The 20,809-nt window shown below is 38.6% G+C and overlaps 1 protein-coding gene across 1 annotated transcript; it reads right to left on the bottom strand.

Annotated features, from left to right (window-relative positions):
- Positions 1-606: 606 nt before the first annotated feature.
- On the bottom strand, positions 607-20,021 carry TCP-1 (T-complex protein 1 alpha subunit). Its single transcript, XM_077388926.1, has 17 exons — positions 19,746-20,021; positions 19,555-19,619; positions 15,420-15,509; positions 15,216-15,302; positions 15,018-15,077; positions 14,834-14,884; positions 14,584-14,679; positions 13,395-13,460; positions 8,002-8,219; positions 6,581-6,677; positions 6,251-6,337; positions 2,881-3,015; positions 2,661-2,765; positions 1,716-1,844; positions 1,534-1,637; positions 1,359-1,449; positions 607-975 (listed from the first exon to the last, which is right to left on the bottom strand). The coding sequence occupies exons 1-17, from the start codon at positions 19,819-19,821 to the stop codon at positions 892-894; spliced, it is 1,641 nt and encodes a 546-aa protein (XP_077245041.1). The 5' UTR covers positions 19,822-20,021; the 3' UTR covers positions 607-891.
- Between the last annotated feature and the right edge of the window lie 788 nt (positions 20,022-20,809).

The following is a 20,809-nucleotide window of genomic DNA, read 5'->3' as shown; positions in this document are numbered from 1 at the left end:
ATTACGTTATTTGAAATTTCGGTTTGGCCCGAAATTATGTTTAATTTTGGGCCAATGATAAGTTGGGGTTCTGTTGTCACAATCTGAAAGAACAGGGCCTAAATGTTTCTGGACACGTTCAGTTCTTAATTTTGATAACCGATTGGAGTCCAAAATTGATTATTGGACTCAAAACTATCCGTTTTTAATTTTGGGCCAATAATTGGGCGGGGCAGTCAGCATCGGTTATCACAATCTCTGAAACGAACATGGCCAATGTTCTTGGACACGATCAGTCCTCAAAATCCAATACAAACAGGGTATCAGGTAGGACTATAACTAGTCTCTTAAATTATATTTCATCTTCGTATATAAGCCCTTCACTGGGTATATTTTACTAGTGGACCCAATGTGAATGGCCCATGGCTCAGTATCCCTGATTGGACGATCCTAACCATCCAACCAGTCACAAGAAAATCCGATGGTGAAAAAATCCAAACAAGCCATTGATCGTACAGTAACATCATCTGATTGTGCAATTTGGACCATTGCCTATCCATGGTGGGACCCACCAGAAGGACATGTTTTCTGTGGAGATGCCACTGGGTTGCTTCCTAAAAACCATCCTGCTCACAAAATCACATGTCTAACAATTTAATCCAGTTTGTCCTGAAAAACCAACCTTCACTGATTGTGAAGTAAACATGTGTTTCAACTGAATCATAACAATCTCCTCCCACAATACAGCTTAAAACATTCAACAGGAATAGAAAATTTTCTTCAGGTTTCCCTTCACCATAAATAAGGACATGGTGAAAAACTACCCATCTTTGGATGCACAAGAGTCACCCATAGTATCAGTCGCAAGAACAAAATTGTAACCTGTTCTGTTGTGGTGATCGGTATCACTATCTAATCCTCATTCTCACGTTCGTCTTTGAAAAGCTTAATCATGTCATCAATCCGGAGAATAGTAATAGCCGCCTCAGTTGCAAACTGAGAAATTCAAAAGAATATAAACATGTTAAAACCTTTCAAGCGTACAAACTAGTGCCCTTCTAGTTTTTTTTTTTTTCTTTTTTTTGATCCAAACCGTCCATTTGTTGGGAGACAATGTAAATAGGTTATGCTCCAAAAATCATTTCCATAGGATGATCCTAACCCTCTGATCTATACAGGGATTGCACATTATGGAAACGTCAACAGATCGGAGGGGTTAGGATCATCCTATGGAAATGATTTTTTTGGGGCACAACCTATTTACGTTGTGGCCCAACAAATGGATGGTTTGGATCATCCTAGGAGTGGGCCGTAATGTACTTTTTGAAAAATAAGGGTTTATACAGACACCCATCGTATAACTTCTCCATTCTGCGTACCTGTATTATCTTCACTTTGCTCATCGCGGGCTCGATAACTCCAGCTTCGAGATTGTTGCGGATGGCTCCCTTCGAAAGGTCTAGTCCCATGCTGCAAGATAAGTAAAAGAAAGCTCAAATCGTGAGGCAAAAAAAAAATTTATCCACTAAGAGAGAGAGAGGCCACACAATATACCTTGAAAGATGCTGCTTATCGGCCTCTGTTTGGGCTTTATGGTGATATGCCCGAAGTTTTGCAACCAATTCAGCTGCATCCTTTGCAGCATTCACAGCGAGAACCTGAGATCAGCCAGTCACTTGTGAAACAGGAACCAAGAAAGAGAAAACCAATTTGATGAAAGGGAGCCAAGCCAACACCTTTGGTATAATTAGAAGAGATTCAGCGAACTCGGCAATTGCTAACTGTTCCCTGGATCCCAAAGTTGTAGCGAGATTCTCCAAGAAAACCGATAATGCAGCCTCAACAGCACCACCGCCAGCAACAACCTGCGTCACCAACTCACAGATTGAAGAAAACTGATAGAAATGGTACAAAAACTGAGACAACAAGAAACATTAGATCCTAGAGGCCCCATAAAAGATAACTGTGCCTGCTATTGAGGCAATATTCATCTCCAATTTTCAAGAAGTCATGTTCAACTCCTCTTGCTAGCTAAACTGGAGCAACATTTAGAAGTGGAAATCTTTCATTTGGGGCAGTGCAGTGGATTCCACAATTCCTAGGGACTTGAGATCACAAAATAACGAAGGGCGTGTTCGGCAACCATTTTTTAACCGGGATTCTCCTTTTTTTAAGGGGTGAGGTGAAGAATGAGAAGTGCGAAAATATCTCATAGTATCTCGTTCGGCTACTCGGCCCGTTGAGCCCATTTCGGAAATTTTACATTCTCTTATGGCTAAAAACTGGGATTCTTCAAAGCGACTTATAGTCGTTTCTGAAGATTCTCGTCAATCCGTTTTTGCCCCATTTTTTGGGAAAGAATGGGAAGCCTTGCCGAACATGCCCTAAATTTCTACTTTTGGACACAACTCTCCAGCTCCAATAGACAACCAGTATGGTAACGTGGAGGCACTGTCGCAAATATTTCTTGCAAATATAAGAGGCCAGCCAATAATTTAAAATTCACGAGTAAATTATAAGGTGAATGTTAACCGACGCCTCTAAGACAGGATAAAATTGTTTTAGAAATCAAACTCAGATTCTAGACCTGACTGACTACTATAAATATTAAAAACAAATAATTAACTTTCGAATTTTAAAACAATGCCAAAAATGGTATGCCAATACATATTAAGACTCACCACATTGGATTCGAGTGTTCTCTTCACAATACATAAAGCATCATGCAAAGATCTGTCCATCTCATCAAGCATATAATCATTTGCACCTCTAAGGATTAATGAGACCTGAATAAAAGGAAAGGAATTGTTGGATTGTCAAATAAGTCATTTAAGGAGGAGTCAGAGTCACAAGGACTAGACTTGCAGCTTAATGTAATCACAGCAATAGATCAGGACCCACCGCGCTTGAATTTTTGGTCCCTTTCACCATAATCACATCATCATCAGCAATGCGCTCCTCTACAACTTCATCCGCATGTCCCAAAAATGATGAATCAAATGTTTCCTCTCCTTCCATGTCAGCAAAGGTGGAAACCTGAAAAGCATAATGGTGCAACCTATTACAAGTTGACAAAAGTGGGTGCCGGTTCAAAATGCCAGAAATATAACTGATAATAGAATGACTAAATAAATAAAATATCCTTTACTCAAACTGCAGTAAAGCTAATACACGTTAATATTTGATCCAGTATCAATAAACATACTTTAGGATCTAAGACGATGTTGGGGGAGTTCTGGATTGGTAAGGATAGGGTGGAGCCATACGTGGAATCATGGGCCGGCTGGTGTTGGAGGTCTACTTAGAGACAAGGCAGGATTGGTCAGGTGAGCCTATTCGGGCCCTATCGGGATCAAGGACTCCAATGAGGCAGAAGTGAAGGCGATTCTGCAGGGTATCAAGATCATGGACAGGAGGGACATGGATAGTCTTATTGTGGACCTCACATCCGATGACCATTTGTATGATTTGCATAAACTAACACTTCATTATTGATACAATGTAGATTGCAGAAGCACGAAAATAGAATAAGGAACTGACTTACAAATAACGAAATCAAAAAACTCGAGAGGAAAAGAAACTAATCTTTCATCAAAAGGTAAATATTACTAAACAAGAAAATAGGACAAAGCCCAAACAGCCAAAAAGGGAGTAGTGACACCCGTCAATCCATACCTTTGAGACCCTGGCATAGGTGTCAAAACCTTTTTGTTCGGTGTTTCGTTTTAGTCGATGAAACAGGACATTTTGATGTTTCGACCATTTCAGTATTTCATTATGAAAAAAGACAACAATCGGAGAGATTTTTATAGTTAAAATTTTAAAAAAAAAACAAAAAGGGAAATTGTAAGAAAATAAAACTAAAAGAAATCCGAAAAAATCAAAAGCACAAGACCCAGCATGGTTGTCAATATCTTTTCTTTTGATGTTCATTTCAAAAAAAAGGAAAAAGGAAACAAGAGCCAAGTAAAAACTAAAATATAGCATAGGTCAGATATTTTATACGGTGCCCAAGCGGGCATGCTCGTGTAATAGGCAGCACCCTTGATATTTGATCCAAGGGCAGCACAGTTTTTAAGAGGCTGTTGTTGGATAAAATATCAAGGACGGTACTTCCGTCGTACCGCATACACGAGCATGCCCGAGCAGGCACCATATAATTTCTGGCATAGATTATGCAATTATGTTATATAGGGTACCTCTTTCGAATATTTATGTATGTATTATACACCATTTTGAAGAAAGGGGTCCTCCACTTCTAAGCCTCCCTTTGTAAAGCTGTAGAATTAAAATTAGAAGCTTTGGATAACCATTCAAAAAAACAAAAAGTTTGGATGTTGAAAATCACCCTTTGGAAGTAGGATAAATACAAAATATTGCTAATATATCAAGTTATCAACTATAATGAGAGTAGAGATGCGTAAAACGAATTGAGATAGATAGTGTGTGGAAGAAGTGAAAAAATGGGGGCTTGGATGGGTTTATATAAAAAGTTTTCTTTGGGAGGCAAATAGACAAAAAATACCCTTCAAACGGCTATAAAATGGTAAAAACATACACAAAATAAAGGTAAAATAGTGAAAATGCAAAAAAACTAGTTGCTTGAGGGCATGAACATAATTTTTTTTATAAAAAATACTTGGTTTCAAATGAAATTCTGATCGGTATGCTTTGGTCCTTGCTTTTGTCTCATTTTTCGAAACGAAATGAATCATTTCATCCAATTCGGATAACATAAAACATATTTCACATCTAAGGACCCTAGCAAAATAAAGCAATCTTACCCATCCAAATCACATGAACTTCCACTTCTGATGCATAGTTGTTCTTGCAAAGGAGAGAATGCTACGGGAATTAAAGCTGGAAAAGACTCCCCCAACCTTGGTTTATCAGGTTACACCAAAAGCTTTCATTATGAAGCTTGCTGATTTCATTAAAATTCAGGATAATCGATCTGACATCTAGGGAAGCTCATACATCGGGAGAGGGGATGGAACTTTGCATTCATCTAAATCCTCTCAGATACTTCAACTATTATACAATTTATAATTTTACAAAATGACTTTTCATTCTATCTTTCCACATGATCAGCAATTCAAACAGAAGCATAATTTCCAATAAGCAATCAAGCATAGTATCACCAAGATTTTTTCCGCCGCTATTTCCAAGGGGATAAAACTGAAGCACAATGACTCATCCGGACTCACATAAAAGTTGTTAAAGTATAAAAGATTAAATACTGCCCTTCTCCGACAGCTTAAGCTTTTGGAGAAGTCAGTAAGTTTTTAACTTGGTATCAAAGCCAAAGGTCTCAAGTTCAAACCTCCCCAATGTAAAAAAAATCCACATGCAATGGTCGGCCCAAAGTGGGACCACATGTGCCACACGTGAGGGGAGTGTTAAAGTATAAAAGATTAAATACTGAAAAACTCTAAATCTGAGGTAGAAGAATGAATGGATGAGTTGGGTCTCACCTTATAAATTATAGGAAACACAATCGCGATCGGCAGAAATATTTCTTGATCAGCTGAACTTCAGTGAGGATTTCGCCAAAGAAAGGTCGTGTGTGTCTTATAATTCAGTGTATACCAAATTTAATATAAATATTTATGCATAATACATACACCACATTTCATATACAATTCATATATCTCCCATGTTGTTTGACTCATCCAACCCATTAATTCCATAGATCCTGACATAGATAGGGTGCTCCTAACAAACCATCTCCATATGATTATCCGAACCATTCGATCTGTAGAGGCAAAAAATGGACCCAATTTCTAGCCGTCCATTTTCAACCTCCACAAATCAACGCTTAGCATGATCCTATGGAGATGGTTTCTTAGGGACACCCTATCTAAGTTAGGTCCTATAGAATCAATATCTAACATAACCAAAACAACATAGGCACCCACCCTATTTCTGAGCTCTAGCTCAAATAAGCTATTTGAGCTCGAGCTCAGAAACCATTTCCTAAATGTAATTATGTAACACATACTAACTTTAAAAAAAAAAAAAAAAAATGTAACACATACTGGTATAGTATACCACCAAGGTACTTACGATTATGATTTCGCTATGAATCTGGTTTCGGTATGTGTTTCAGTGAGGATGGAAACAAAAACTCTCGGTTGTCTCATGTCGGTTTCGGTGGAAATTTAAAACTATGAGAACATCTCAGTGGCAGAAAAGCATATTTAAATCTGCAAAATCTTTTTTTCATTGATCAATATGCAAAATTAGTTCAAAAGAAATGTGAAAAATATACCGCTGTAGCACCAGTTGCCTTGGCAATATGGCGTAAATCCTCTTTACGGACACGTCTCACACCAATAGCTCCCGCCTCAACAAAGTACTAAAATAACAACTCAGAAAAGCAAATCCATCAGTAAACACAACAGAACAAAATTCTTTTGACATCATAAATCGTGCATAAAGCAAGCACGCACACACATGCAGTATGCATCTAGGGCAAGGTGGGGGTATTTCTTTTGAGGCCTCAACACACACACGCCCGCACGCACACATACATGTGTGTGTGTGTGTCTGCACGACCACTTCACATGGTAGCTAAACAAGGAATAACAAAGGAGCATACTTTAAGTGCCATGTCATCAATCGCCTTTGTTGTTAGTATAACATTCGCCCCCGCTTTCAAAAGCTTTGCAATTCGCTCTTTTGTAATGTCAGCTTCTCTGCAAGGACGTATATATTTAGTATCCCACTACATGAAAAAATTAAAATCTGGGTGAATGGTGAAGATTTCGCACAGTACTTTTGACCGAAAAATCAATCGGATTGATTTCGTACCCTTGGCTTATGAAAGAATGGGTCAAATTCTACAGGATCAACCCTAAGGGACTTGAGGAATGATGGAAGGGAATTAAACAGAAAAGAGAGGAAAAGAAAATCGAAGGTAGCACATACATACATGCATGAAGTTATATTTTGTTTTTTCACGCCATTCAAAAACAACAGTTGAAATCATTAAAAGTGATTGCATTCATATCTTGTTTTGATATAAATTGTGATTGCCCAACGCATGTGAAAAAGGGGGCCAATGTGAAGCCCCAACAAACAACAAGCCTTGAAACACCTTCAATTAGAGGTAAAAAGTACATAAAAATGTAAAATTTGACAATCAGAACTGCACACTTGACAACAGTTCCAGTGACCAAAGGTTGGGTTTACAAAGGTCTCTTTTTGTGGTAGAATGGGTTGCCAATATGATCCTCAAGCAAACTTCCTCAAAGCAAATACTTAAGCTAGTAACAAATGGACTGAGATCCCTAAAGGATAGAAGAGGTTTTACAGAAATTGGGATAGAGGAGATAAGTCATTTACCATTCAAAAAAAAAAGGAGATAAGTCATTTCAAAATTGCACACAGAGGGAAGCAAATAAATGCAGACACACATAAATTGGAAGTTGAGACACCCCGATTTTGTGAGTAGGACTCCCTACATAGGATGCAAGCCCGCTTGTACTAAGACGTGGTTTCTCTCGAAACATACTGTTGTCTATTACCAAAAATAAATAAAATGGATAGATGAAAATTTTAGTTAGGAAGGATGCACAATTAATGCCAATAACAAAACATACAAAAGGAACTAAGAATATATCTAGAATTCTACATTCCGGGCTGAGACATTTTGTATGTTTTGTATGTTTTGTTATTGGCACCAACCAATAACAGGATTCAAGATAAAGTCAAGGCAGGCTAGAAATGAGTTCCAAGGTTGAAGATTATAACAAAATATATAAAACATTGTATGTTTTGTACGTTTAGTTATCTGTTACAACATAGAGAAATGAGAATATGAGGATTGAAGACTGCATTCTGATTTGGCCACTTAGTTTCCAGATTCGTATATCAAAAATCTGATTGCTAATACTTTCATGTAGACAATGGATTAAAACAATAATAAGAATACAATCTTTGGAAAAGCTATCAGGTGAAACCAACTTAAGGTTAAATTCCAACACACTATTTTAAAAGAAGTGTATTAATGGAGACCACCTTTGACGAATTTTTTCAAGTTGCCTAGGATCACTGACTAAGACTTGGACACCCATTTGCATTTTTGTCTTATGAAGATTAAAGTCAAGGCAGGCAACCCTTGCAGGAGCAACTCTAGTAGGCATTCCTTGTGCAGCACGGCCTGTGTTTAAAGCATAACCGTTCAACAAGTAGCTATCTTTTGCGCTTTTTCCATGAGCTTTCAGGATATTGATTCCCTAAAACATGAAAATAAAATTCAGGCAACTAGAAATAACAAATAAAAAAGATGGAGTTCCTGTCAAGGGAAGATTAAATTCTGTAAAGGCTATGTGCCAAACAAAAATAATAAGAAAGCTGAGTTCATGAGCTGATAGAGTAGGATTACAAACTATAAGCGACAATATCATAGACAGCAGGATCAGACTTGGGGAATGTAGGTCACCAGAGTTTGACCACGTAAGAGAACAAAGAGAAGTTGTACCACATTAACATTTATGTAGGCAAAATCTCAGAATCTCGGTCATGTTTGGATCAAATAGCATTTCTCTGAATAACAATGAGGTATATAGCTTACACGTAAATATGCAATAGCTACACTTATTCCAGAATCTAGAAGAGTTCTGTGTGCTCAAGTTTCAATTGGACAACATTTAAGATGGTCCCTGCCTTCAAGGCAGTGACGAGTGAAGCTCAAAGTTGAAATTTCGGTTTCGACCCTCAGTCGAAATTGAAATTTCAGGCAAAATTTTAGAAATTTGGAAATTTCAGCTAAAATTTGAAATTCTGTGAAAAAAAAAAAAAATTAAATTTGGCTGAAATTTCAGAATTTCGGCCGAAATCTTGGACTGACACCGATTCAAGGTACTTTCGGTGTCGGTCCAGGCCAAAATCCCCGAAATTTTAAACCATGGTGAAGCTCCCCTTCTTCTCAGAATTTCACCACTGTTCCCAGATTGATACAGTGCACTGAGTCAAAAACAGAATCTTCCACGCAGTGGTCAATACGAAAACGAAACATTATATGGTGCTTTTTTAAGCAGATACATAGTGCTAAAGATTCCTTGCCTGACATTGGCATCTTTTGCAGAATTTTGTTGGGTAGGTCAAGATTTTTGTTTGCCAGTTACCTATGAATATGATTAAACTCCTTTACGAGTTTAGATGATACGAAGTATATAAGCCTCTTATAACAGTGTTAATTGATGATTTTGAAGATGTCTCTGAACCAATGGAAGATATTTTTATCTGGGGAGTAAAATAGCCATTTTTTATCTGCCATTCTTTGACAAATCTGCATCAGTCATCAATGAAACCAAGAAGAGTGAAGACATTATCTGCCATTCTTTGACAAATCTGCATCAGTCATCAATGGACCCAAGAAGAGTGAAGACTACTATGTGGTAATCTCACTTGTCCATGCACTTCCCAATGTCTTTTAATGCCCTCCATGGATCGCACGGCATGCCATGAAACCACAGTAGCCAATTCTATTGCTGCTTGAGCTTCCAAAACCTATAAAGATTTATGGGGTTACCGGACAAGTTCATCTAGAGAAAACAAACAAAAAATATGAAGACATTGTTGCATACCTGTCCAGATTCTGGATAATTTGATCTCAACTTCCCTGCCCCCCATAACCCTCCATATGTTCTAGGTACGCAGTTTTTACCCCAACAATATGGTACATAGGTAGAGGCATAGTTTAAAACCTTGTCAAGTAAACAAGACTTGGCCAAAGTGACTCAAAAGTCAAAACTGAATGGAATTTGAGTTGAGTCGGCCTGTTATTCGAAATTCGTGTGGAAGCGGTTGAGACTCGACAAATGACTCAAATGAGTTATGTAAAGTGCCTCTCCTAATACATGACAATAAGAAACATCCCCCCCCCCCCCCCCCCTCCCTCCTCTGCTTAGCTTCCCTACTCATGGATGATGTGACCCAACAGCCATGACCCCAGACCCCAGTTACTTACAAGAATGGAGAACCCCAATTCACTGCATTTTAAGAGTCTACTTCCACAATGAGAGTGCTGCCGAACTTGTCAAGAAAGATGCGAAGGCCCGTAAGGAATACCATAGCCTCAGCATCATTGGAGTCTGCAACTCTAATGGAAAAAGAAAAGGCCCACACTACCTTGTTGCTGTCCGTAAACACTCCTCCTATGCTGTCTGGACAATAATTCCCATAAAAACAACCTAATGAAGTTTAGTTTGGCAGTGTCTTGGGGAGGGAGCGGCCAGCTAGCGATTCCGCACCCCTTTGCCATCTACTTGCAATGATTTCCTTCCATATACGGAAGAAGTCCGGAATCCAAAACTCTTTCTTCACTAATGCCCAACTCGCCTACACATTTGATTTCCCAATGCTTCAGCTGAATCTACGGCAAATGAAACCGGAGCAAAAATGACTACAAATTACATGGGTAATTATGTTCCCATAATTCCGTATACTCTCTCTCTCTCTCTCTCTCTCTCTCTCTCAGCGCCAAGGATCAGCTCTAAGCCATTATCCTTTTACACTAGTTATTGATGAACTTACGGAGGGTACCCAGGATGAGGTGCCGTGGTGTATGTTATTTGCAGATGACATAGTATTAACTGACGAAACCAAAGCATGAGTTAATACTAAGTTAGAGTTATGAAGAACTACTTTGGAATCCAAAGGTTTTAGACTGAGCAAGACTAAGACAGAGTATATGGAGTGCAACTTTAGTAATGCAAGGAGGCGGGGCGAGGATGTAGTAAATATGATTGGACAAGAGGTACCTAGAAAGGATATCTTTCGCTATCTTGATTCAATCCTACATAAAGAAGGAGAGATTGAAGAGGAAGTTAACCACAGAATAAGAGCAGGTTGGTTGAAGTGCAAGCATGCTTCAGGAGTTCTATGCGACAGTGAAATACCTACCAAGTTGAAGGAAAGTTTTATATGACAGCTGTGAGGCCAGCCATGTTGTACGACTCAGAATGTTGAGCCACCAAGAAGCAGCATGTGCATAAGATGAGTGTAGCGGAGATACGAATGCGTAGATGGATGTGCGGCCCCACAAGGTTAGACAGAATTAAAAATGAAGACATCTGTAAAAAGGTGGGGGTGGCACCAACTGAGGAGAAGATGAGTGAGCACCGCTTAAGATCGTTTGGGCATATCCAGCATAGGCCTTTGGATGCTCCAGTGAGAAGAAGTGACTCGTGCCAAGTAGATGGAGTTAAAAGATGTATGGGCAGAGCAAAAACAACTTGCGTAGAAACAGTGAGGAGAGAGTTGATGGCTAGGAACATAACAGAGAACATGACCTTGGATAGGATAGAATGGAAGAAAATGATCCATGTAGACAAACCCAACTAGTGTCAGGATTAGACTTAGTCAATTTGAGCCAAGTAGATCCTTTTCTTCATGAAAATTTTCTAAAGGATTCATTAGCCGACCCCAACTAGTTTGGGACAAAGGCTTAGTTGACTCTCTCCCTCCCTCCCTCCCCCTGTGAAGGTTTTAAAACCATAATTCTTTCGATTTTCTTCTCTCCGTGAAGGTTTCTCAAAGCCTAGTCTTTTCTAACGTTCCATTAAATTGGATCACATAGCATTTCTCTGCATAATAACGAGGTATACATAGCTTAGAAGTAAATATGCAAAAGCTACACTTTTTCAGAATCCAGCAGAGTTCCATATGCACAAGTTTAAATTGGACAACATTTCAGAGAGTCCTTGGCTTGAGGGCAGTAGACAGCTGGTGATAAGGCCGTGATACATGAAGCTCTCCTTCCTCTCAAAATTCCACGGCTGTTCCCAGATTGATACAGTGCACTCAGTTAAAAACGGAATCCAAAGTGAATCAATACAAGTATAACAAAGCTTGTGTCGGAAACCAATTCCAACCTCATTAATCTGTTAAAATTCAAATCTGTTAAAATTCAAATTTTTAAGTTACCTATGAATATGATTGGCTCCTTTATGAGTTTAGATTAGACTATAACTAGAAGCATATAAGCTTCTTATAGCAGTGTTACTTGATGATTTTTCTGATGTCTTTGAACAAATGGAAGATATTGTTTATCTGGGGAGTAAACTAGCGCTAGCCATCACTAGCGTATTCAAAGAGAATAAAAAAAAAGCTTGTGTTGGAAACCAATTCCAACCACATTAATCTGTTAAAATTCAGACCTAGCAGGATGTAGTGCACAACTCAGCTATGGAGCAAAAGCAACGAATCACAAATAAATTAATTGTACATGAGTGCTAGCATTCTTTTTCAAATCAGTATCAGTCAGTAATTGAACCAAGAAGAGTGAGGACTTAAGTGGCAATGCCAATTGTCCATGCTTTTTCCAATGCCTTCTAACATCCTCCATGGATAACAAGGCATGCCATGGTACCAAGGTACAGGCAGCCATAGTTTTATTTTTGAACTGAATGTACATCCATAGTTTAAAACCTTGTCAATTAAACTCAAAACTTGACCAAGTTGACTCAAACTGAATGGAATTTGAGTTGGCTACATGCTATTCGAAATTCAAGTGGAAGCAGTCGAGACTCGACTCACCCAATAACTCAAATGAGTCATGTAAAGTGCCTCTAGTAATACATGACAATAAGAAACATCCCTCCCTCTACTATGCTTAACTGTTCATTGATGATGTGTAACATCACCCGTTTTGCCATTATTTGAGGAATTTGGAACAAACATAACCTTGAGAATTTTCAAAGACTAAGAATATATCAGTTCCCTAATCATCAACATCAAGCTTAACACTGCCCTTTGGGTGGCTGCAGCCCACCATCAATGGGTTTTCATTGTTTTGGACACCTTCAAAAAATGGAAGGAAATTGGTTGGCATAGAGCTTGCAAGGATAAGAGAGCTACTACTTGGGTTCCTCCGCCACCAAAATCGATTAAGTTAAACTTCAACAGAATCTCTAGTGGAAACCCTGGCCCTGCTGGTATTGGGTGGGTGGTTAGAGATGATAGGGCGCAATCATACTCCGGTCCCATTGGATTTGCTGACTCAAACAAAGCTAAACTCAAAGCCCTCCTAAAATGTCACACCCCTATACCTGAGAATACAAGAAGCAAGACTTGGGCCGAAGGTGACTAAGTTAACAGTATTCCGATAATCTTTGATTCCTATATGATTCCATAAATTTTTCCTGTTGTATTTCTGGTGACGCTGAGGATGACTCAGCCCCAGCCACCCCTTTCTTTTATAAAGATTAATCTTCTTCAAAAAAATAATAATAAAGTGAAATACAAATTAGAGTCGTTTCTTATGAAATAAAAAGCCAATACAAGACATGAAATTTTAAACTTTTAACAAGACTATAATTCCCCATCTCCAAATTATAACAGCATCATACATGGGCATAAACAAGTACCATACACAAAAAGAAAGTGAACCCTCTACAACAACTTACCTTGATTGGGTATTTAACCTCCCCCCTTGAATTAGTAGTCCTTACTGATTGAACTGCATCTACAACCTGTAGGTCATATTAAATAGGTGCAAACTGTCTTCTCATAGCAGAAAAAACATCCGAACGTTAAAAAAAAAGGACACTGACTGTGGCATGGGACAGAATCAACTACTTGAAAAACTTACATGGTGTGATAATAATAGCTTGGTTGAATTTTATTTGAAAACACACACTCACAACAAAGTGCATCCACAAATTGTTCAAAATAAGATATATTGATTTATATTAACCTGCTCTGCGTGTTAAATACTTTTTGTTCTAATTACTGAAAAATGTCCACCAGTCATTTTTGGGAAAAAAGAAACAAAAGTATAGGCGTAAGCTTTTTAAAAAAAGGATACATATAGGTATGCTCAGTAGAATCTTTTGGAATGTAATTTCGACCATAAATTAAGAACGAAATGGAGGTGTTTTGAAGATTAAAAAAAAAAGACTTTTTGCCTCGCCTTCTAATGAAAACAAAAAATGATGACAATTGATCGGGCCAGAGGTAACAAGAATTTTGGGGTATCTCGGTAATGGACCTCTTAAGGAATCGGAAGAACTACAATGACTACAACATTAAAAAAAAAAGATCATGGTGAGATGGATTCCCCACCCCCCCCCCGGTAAAAAAAAAAAACCCACACAAGGTAGATTCTGGCATATGCTATAAAAGAAACCTCGTTCAATAGGGATTGGTGGTACTTTAAGAGATGGAAATGGGGATGTTCTCAGTATATTCTCGGTGCCAATTGGTGGACTGATTCTAATGAAGATGAAGTTTGAGCGCTGCTCTCAGGATTGCATATTTTCCAGGATACACATAAGGAAGGTAGGTCTTGCAGTGGAAGGTGACTCAACAAACATATCTTGGGCAAGAAAGGAGAGAGTTGAGGCCCTTGGAGGTTTCCTATAGAGACGAAATGGGATAGAAAAAAGGAGAGAGAGGTATTGTGTTTTCGCATGCCGCAAAAAATGCAAATGGTATGGTGAACAGGGCTTGCAAAGAGTAGTGTTGATAGGATTTGTATTACATCGGGCAACCTCTACCCGATAATTTTTCACTGCTTTGTTTTTCTTTAATAAAATTTGGGTTCTTCTGTTAGAAAAAACATTTATGAAGTTGCGTGTAAATCATTTAACTTACCATGCTTGCAAAGAAGTCACTGTCACCACCAATCAATTTTGAAGACATGCTCGTCTTGGCACAGTTTATAAGAGAATCTTTTCCAAGCTTTTCAACCTGGATATGCAAATGGAATAGTAAATCTACTTGACCAGTGGACCAGAATTGTTGCATGGTTTTCGTGGATTAGATGCAATCAAAGGGGGGGAAAGGGTGTGCTTAACACAATAAAATACAATTATCAATAATCACCAACCAAATGAGGCCATACCTTCACTGCCAGTTTTTCATCAACATACTTGCAGGCTTCCCTCATAGCAAGCTGTCAATAGGACAGGATATCATATATGTGAACACTAGTGTGGAGCTCCAAAGGATCCATAATAAACTGCAAAAGATTTTGTAGCGGCATAATCACATGCAATTCTTCTTTTTTTTCCAAATTTGTAACTCACCCTATATCCACTGATTATAGATGTTGGATGAATCTTATTTTTCACTAGGTCATTTGCTCTCTGCAGAAAATAATGACCAAATAATCAACTCAAAATCCTTAGAAAATCAAACAGCATTTGCAAAAGGAATCTGAAGTAGCAAAACTCTAGTAATGATATAAGAAGATCTCAACTCTTCATGTTTTATTTACATGATACCTTAAGCAACTCTGCGGCTACAATAACCACTGAGGTTGTTCCATCCCCAACTTCTCGATCTTGAAGCTCCGCCAGCTCTACAAGTACCTAATACTCCTCAAAAGAGTGGAAAATTTTATGAAAAATAAACTGGGAGGTTCTAGATTGGTGGGGAAACAATGTGATCGGGAAGTAGCGAGCAAAAATATGGTCCAAAATATCTACCTTGGCAGCTGGATGCTCCACTTCTAACATCTTAAGTATTGTTGCCCCATCATTAGTGATTGTTACATCACCAATATCATCAACTAGCATCTGAAAGATTGAATCAGTGACAAAAATAAGCATTGAAGGTAATAACCCATGAAAAATATGCTCCACCTAAAAACACGCAATACAGAGCTGATCAAGAAAATGTCCAAAAAAATACTATGATTGCAGCACAGTGTGTAAATGTGAAAAGCATAAATGGTTATGTGTGCCTGATAAGGTTGTACACCCAATCCCAGTTCAATTAGCAAACGAGTAAAAAAAATCTTGCCACTTGAATTTTTCGGCCACATGCAAATTTAGTTCAATAATCAAACTAGCCAAATCAAACATCTGAGTTTTTTTTCGCCCCAAGGCATGTTTGATTCATAACCATCCATCATCATTTGGTCCTCCAGCTTCCACCTATACATATTCATGCAAATGGTTTCCCCACTCACTTCCTCTTGTCGAGAATCCAAAAAACAATACCAGCACGGACAACCCATCTACAGTCCTTGGAAACAATTGACTTAAAAAACAATAGTCCTATTCAACCCATACCCTCCCTTCACAGAATTTAGTCTGCTCAAGATATTTGTGAAAACAGTCCAACCTCACAAACATGTCCACTTCGACACAGTGGCCTAGAACTTGTTCATTTGCATTACCATAATCATAAAATTATGATATTATCCCGTCTAGGTAAATTGCTTAGAGCATTCTCAACATCTTCCTTTGAACAACTCCACAGACCAGCCAGTCTTGTTGGAGTGAGTCAAGATCACCTGTCTTCCATTAGATTAATTTTCTCTGGGCCACCAGGGGTGAAAGGCTATAGAAGATCAGATTCTTGCTTTTCTCCGAGGATTGTAGTCAGTTCTCTTTAAGTAGCAGTCATATCCTAGGTTGGTGGAGAGTGATGATTGAAAGTTGAAACATGATAAGTTGGGCCTCCCAAGCTTTGAAGATTTAGCAGGGATTGGCTGACCCACTAGAGGGGTTTCAAGATATTTGTGAATCCATGAAGATGTCATTTCAGCATATCTTCAGAGGCCAATGCTATGGCTCACTCAGTAGCTAAGAAGGGGTTTGCGCATGAGACACATATTCCACTTTAGTTAGTGTTTATGTCTTCATTTAGCTTCGTTTTGTTTTTGGATCCATTGCTTCTAAGACCTTATGGGTCATCTCTTTTGTATCTTTTCTGGCTCTTCCAAAATTTTAGTTATCGTTCCAAAAAAATCCACGAAAAGAGGCGGCACCTGCCACATTTTTCATAATCTGTTTCTTCTCAATAAACCTTGCCCTCTTCGAAAGAACAGGGAACTAAAGCATTCATCTATCAACAAAGTAACCATTCACCACATGGGCTTCTTCCAATTTTTTTCACATTCCCCACACGGCCTTCTTCCAATTTTTTTCACCCAATCCACATGAAAACTGAAGTCCAACCTCACCACATGGTGTTTACAAATCAAGCAACTTTCCAAAGAACATGGAACTAAAGCTTTCATCCATCGACAAAGTGATCTTTCACTACACAGGCTTCTTCCAAATTTTTTTCACCCAACCCACCTGAAAATTGAAGTTCAACTTCATCATATGGTCTTGGAAGCTTGTCCAGATTGTGGTAAAAAATATGGGGGGAAAGCTATTCATTTCACAGTACAAATATGAGGGGAAAAAGCTATTCAAGGATTTATAGTACTGTTAAATCCCCAAGTTGATCATTGACTCAACCAAGTCCGCCTTGGTATAAGGGGTAGTTCTTGTCCAGGTAAAAGTTGTTAAATAACAATTTATAGGACAACCTACGCACGCTTAAATGGCTTGACTAAGGGTTTAGAACCAGATCTAAGGCCATTAATTGCGTCTGAAAAAGATAAATGACAGGATAACTTTTTAGCACTGGAGGCTGTAAGGTTTCCTGGACCATGTGGCTATAAAAAACACACAAAAACCCCAAGATCATTGAGATCGCAATGTCTGCCACCATATCCCAGCTGATTTCACTCATATTTTCCCAATACACAAACCTTAGTGAGTGACAACTGACAATTACACGGCCCATCATTCATCATTGCTTCTCTTTTTTTAAATGGTTTTTTTTTTTTGAATGGTAGCAGATTCATTCAATAGATAAAGGGAAGACCGAAATGTTCAACTGAACAGAACAAAGAAAATACAAAGAGAGAAACAAACAAGATACAAAGAAAGAGAAGATACAGTTCAGGGGTTAGGAAATCAAACATCTCCAACCCCTGTTTCCCCACACCATCCCCAGCCAGTCTGCTTAAAAGTTATAGAAGACCCTTCTATTCAATCTTGGATCTCGTTGAAGAACTGGACGAACCTCCAAGGAGGAAAAACCGGAAAGCGAAGCCACCTAATGAAATTCATGGAGTCTCCCTCCGCAATCGTCTTGTCCATCCAATCTTTGTTCAAGCACTTTATTCCCTGATGAACGGCTCTAACCTCCGCGTCACTAGCGTATGCTCTTCCAATTGGACCAGAAGGCTTTTTTTTCTTTTTTCTGAATGGTACGCCATTGCTTCTTTTCCTAGCCTATTTTTTTTCTCCTTTTAAATCTGGAAAAGGTCTCAAAGTTAGATGAGTGTGTAAGTTGACCTAAAAATGGTTTCAGTGACCAGCGATACCTTTGTCTCACACTCTTATTCATAAAGGTTTCTTGAAGTTCAACTTCCCTCCCCTACCAAATCACACATGCAATAAAAATGAGTAGTATTACTATATTAATGCCACCCTGCTTGAACACAAAAACACGGGATTGCCATGTGGCTCATCAAGAAAAAAACATCTCAAATAATCAAGCCACACAAATGATCTCTTCCATAGAATTTTATTTTTGTTGTTGTTGTCTATAACTCTATATGGCAAAGAGGTTTGCCGTATACTCAACTCAACTCAACTCAACTCAACTAAGCCTTTATCCCAAACTAGTTGGGGTCGGCAAAGACCTTTGCCGTACACAGAGTATAATTATATAGCATTCATATCTTCAAGTTATTGTGATCACCAGTCGATACATATCATCTAGATTGTTACATTGGCCACAACTTCAATGTTATCTCCATTTATAATCCAATTCTTTTCTTTCCATATTTTTTATTATTCGATATATTCAACCTGTCCTTCCAATAAGTTCCCCATGCCTTCCACTCTGATTTCATTGGATCGATGAATCTATTAAACCCACATGAAAGACAAATTTTGGAAGCTAATTGGGCATTCTGCACTTGTCCAGGCTATTTCTTCTTCAAAAAGAGGAGGAGGGGGGATTGATTTTATAAGTCCTGAGCAGATAAAAAAGGGAATAAAAATGAAAAACTGTGCTTGCAATTCTGATCCAAAATCTGCTGAAGTATAAATCATTAGATAACACGAACTCAACAACTTGAGCTTCTGGAGTAATTGGTTGATTCACATGGTATCAGAGCTATTGCCTCACGCCAGGTCCTGGGCTCAGAACCCCAACTCCTTGATACCAAAAATCCACATACGCCCAGCCCAAAAGAGAGGCCCAAGTGAAGGGGAGCATTGAAGTATAAATGATCAAATATCACCAACTCTAACACTTTCTGAATAAAAATGACAAACTGCACTTGCAATTCTGATCCAAAATCTGTTAAAGTAAAAATGAATAAATAACACCAACCCTAACAGCATAAGCTTTTGGGGTAATTGGTTGTTTCACATGGTATCATAGCCGTTGGCTCCCCCGCAGGTCATGGGTTCTGAATAAAAATGACAAACTGCGCTTGCAATTCTGATCCAAAATGTGTTAAAGTATAGATGATTAAATAACACCAACCCTAACAGCTTAAGCTTTTGGGTTAAAAACCCAACAACTCCTTGATATTAAAAATCCACAAGTACCACGAACCCAACAGAAGGATCACACATGAGGGGAGGTGTTGAAGTATAAATGATTAAATAACACCAACTCTAACATCTTAAGCTTTTGAAGTAATTGGTTTTTTTCCACAAGCAAGGCATTGTTCAGAAGCGGGTAATGAACTTAAGAAGTAAAATAGCGTGTAGAATTACTGGAATAAGACAAAGATCATTTCAGAAACGAGAGATTTACCTTGTCCAATCCCACAGGTCCAAGCGAGGACTTGACGATGTTCGCAATCGCTTGACAGGCCACAACTGCTCCATTTGAGATCATCAAATAACATTAACAGATGATTTTCATCGGACATTTCACATAAAAATGCAGTTTCAAAAATTTGTTTGCAAACTAAAAAAAAAAAAAAAGCCTAGAGAAAATCATACCGTTTTGAGTGCGAACGTCTTGGCCAGACTGGCGATCTCCGAAAATATCAGGAGTCTGGGCTGCAGCAATAGCCATTTTCTAACGATTGGGAAAGAGGTTTTGTGAGGTTTTAAGAAACCCTAACCCTAGATCTGATCCGAGCAGAGAGGTAGTGTATTTTTCTAGGGTTATATACTACGAAATGATGGAGAAATGAAAGCGGCGAGGGAAAAAGTTAAGAGTCGAAAGAGGGAAATATTTGTCTGGACGGTTCAAAACCCTTGCTGCTGTGTAGAGGACCAGAGGGGCCCCTTTATATACACGCAATAGGAAAGAGTGGGAACAAGGGTTTACACACGAACCAAATGCGTACGTGTGGGATTGAAGTTACTGATGTGTGTAGGGGTATTTTGGGAATGAAGGGTAAAATGGGAAAGCAGATTTGTAATCTATTGTATAAGCTCGTATAAGTACTGTAGGACTTACCCCATTACCCGAAAGATGGTCCCAACTGTCCATTTGATGGGCCAGTAAGTTGTGCCCCAAAAATCATTTTCATAGGATGGTCCGAACCCTCCAATTTATTAATATTTCCATAATATGCAGTTCCTCGACTGGAGTGCTAGGATCATGCTATGGAAATGATTTTTTGGGCACGACCTATTTACATTGTGGTGCATGAAAATGGACGGTTTGGATCATCCGTCTTGTGGTGTAAAGTATGAGGTACCTTTTGAGAAAACCTGGACTATACTGGCTTACACCATATAAAATCTCATAATGTAGTGAGGGGGCTTTCAAATGAAATTTTGTAAGCCGGTTGAACGAAGTATGCTTCGAGCTAAGCCTGTTGATACTCTAATGAAATCTAAGGCAAGTTTGGATGCTAAAGATAGTTGTTACTTTGAAGACGATGAAAAGTGGAGATTGGAAGACTTAAACACTTGACTGTTACAGAGCAATGACACGCAATAGATGTGAGTTTATGTAGCTGAAGACCCTTATGCAAGACTTTAGTTTTGCAGTGGAAAAGCATATCGCTAATCATATTGTCTTCCATGAGAGGAACAAACACACAAGTGAA

The sequence above is a fragment of the Tasmannia lanceolata genome, unplaced genomic scaffold, assembly GCF_043159265.1.
Source record: "Tasmannia lanceolata isolate RefF3 unplaced genomic scaffold, GAP_Taslan_0.1 ptg000008l, whole genome shotgun sequence".
NCBI lineage: Eukaryota > Viridiplantae > Streptophyta > Magnoliopsida > Canellales > Winteraceae > Tasmannia > Tasmannia lanceolata.
Note: the sequence above shows the minus strand (reverse complement) of the source record. Positions and strands in the feature narration are given on the sequence as shown.

Excerpts from the sequence above, each read along its gene's own strand:
- TCP-1 (XM_077388926.1), bottom strand. The coding sequence starts at position 19,821 with ATGGCTATTGCTGCAGCCCAGACTCCTGATATTTTCGGAGATCGCCAG. Across the intron at positions 19,620-19,745 it reads AGACGTTCGCACTCAAAACG|TTGTGGCCTGTCAAGCGATT; the intron begins GTATGATTTTCT and ends CAAATGGAGCAG. Across the intron at positions 14,885-15,017 it reads CTATAATCAGTGGATATAGG|CTTGCTATGAGGGAAGCCTG; the intron begins GTGAGTTACAAA and ends TCCTATTGACAG.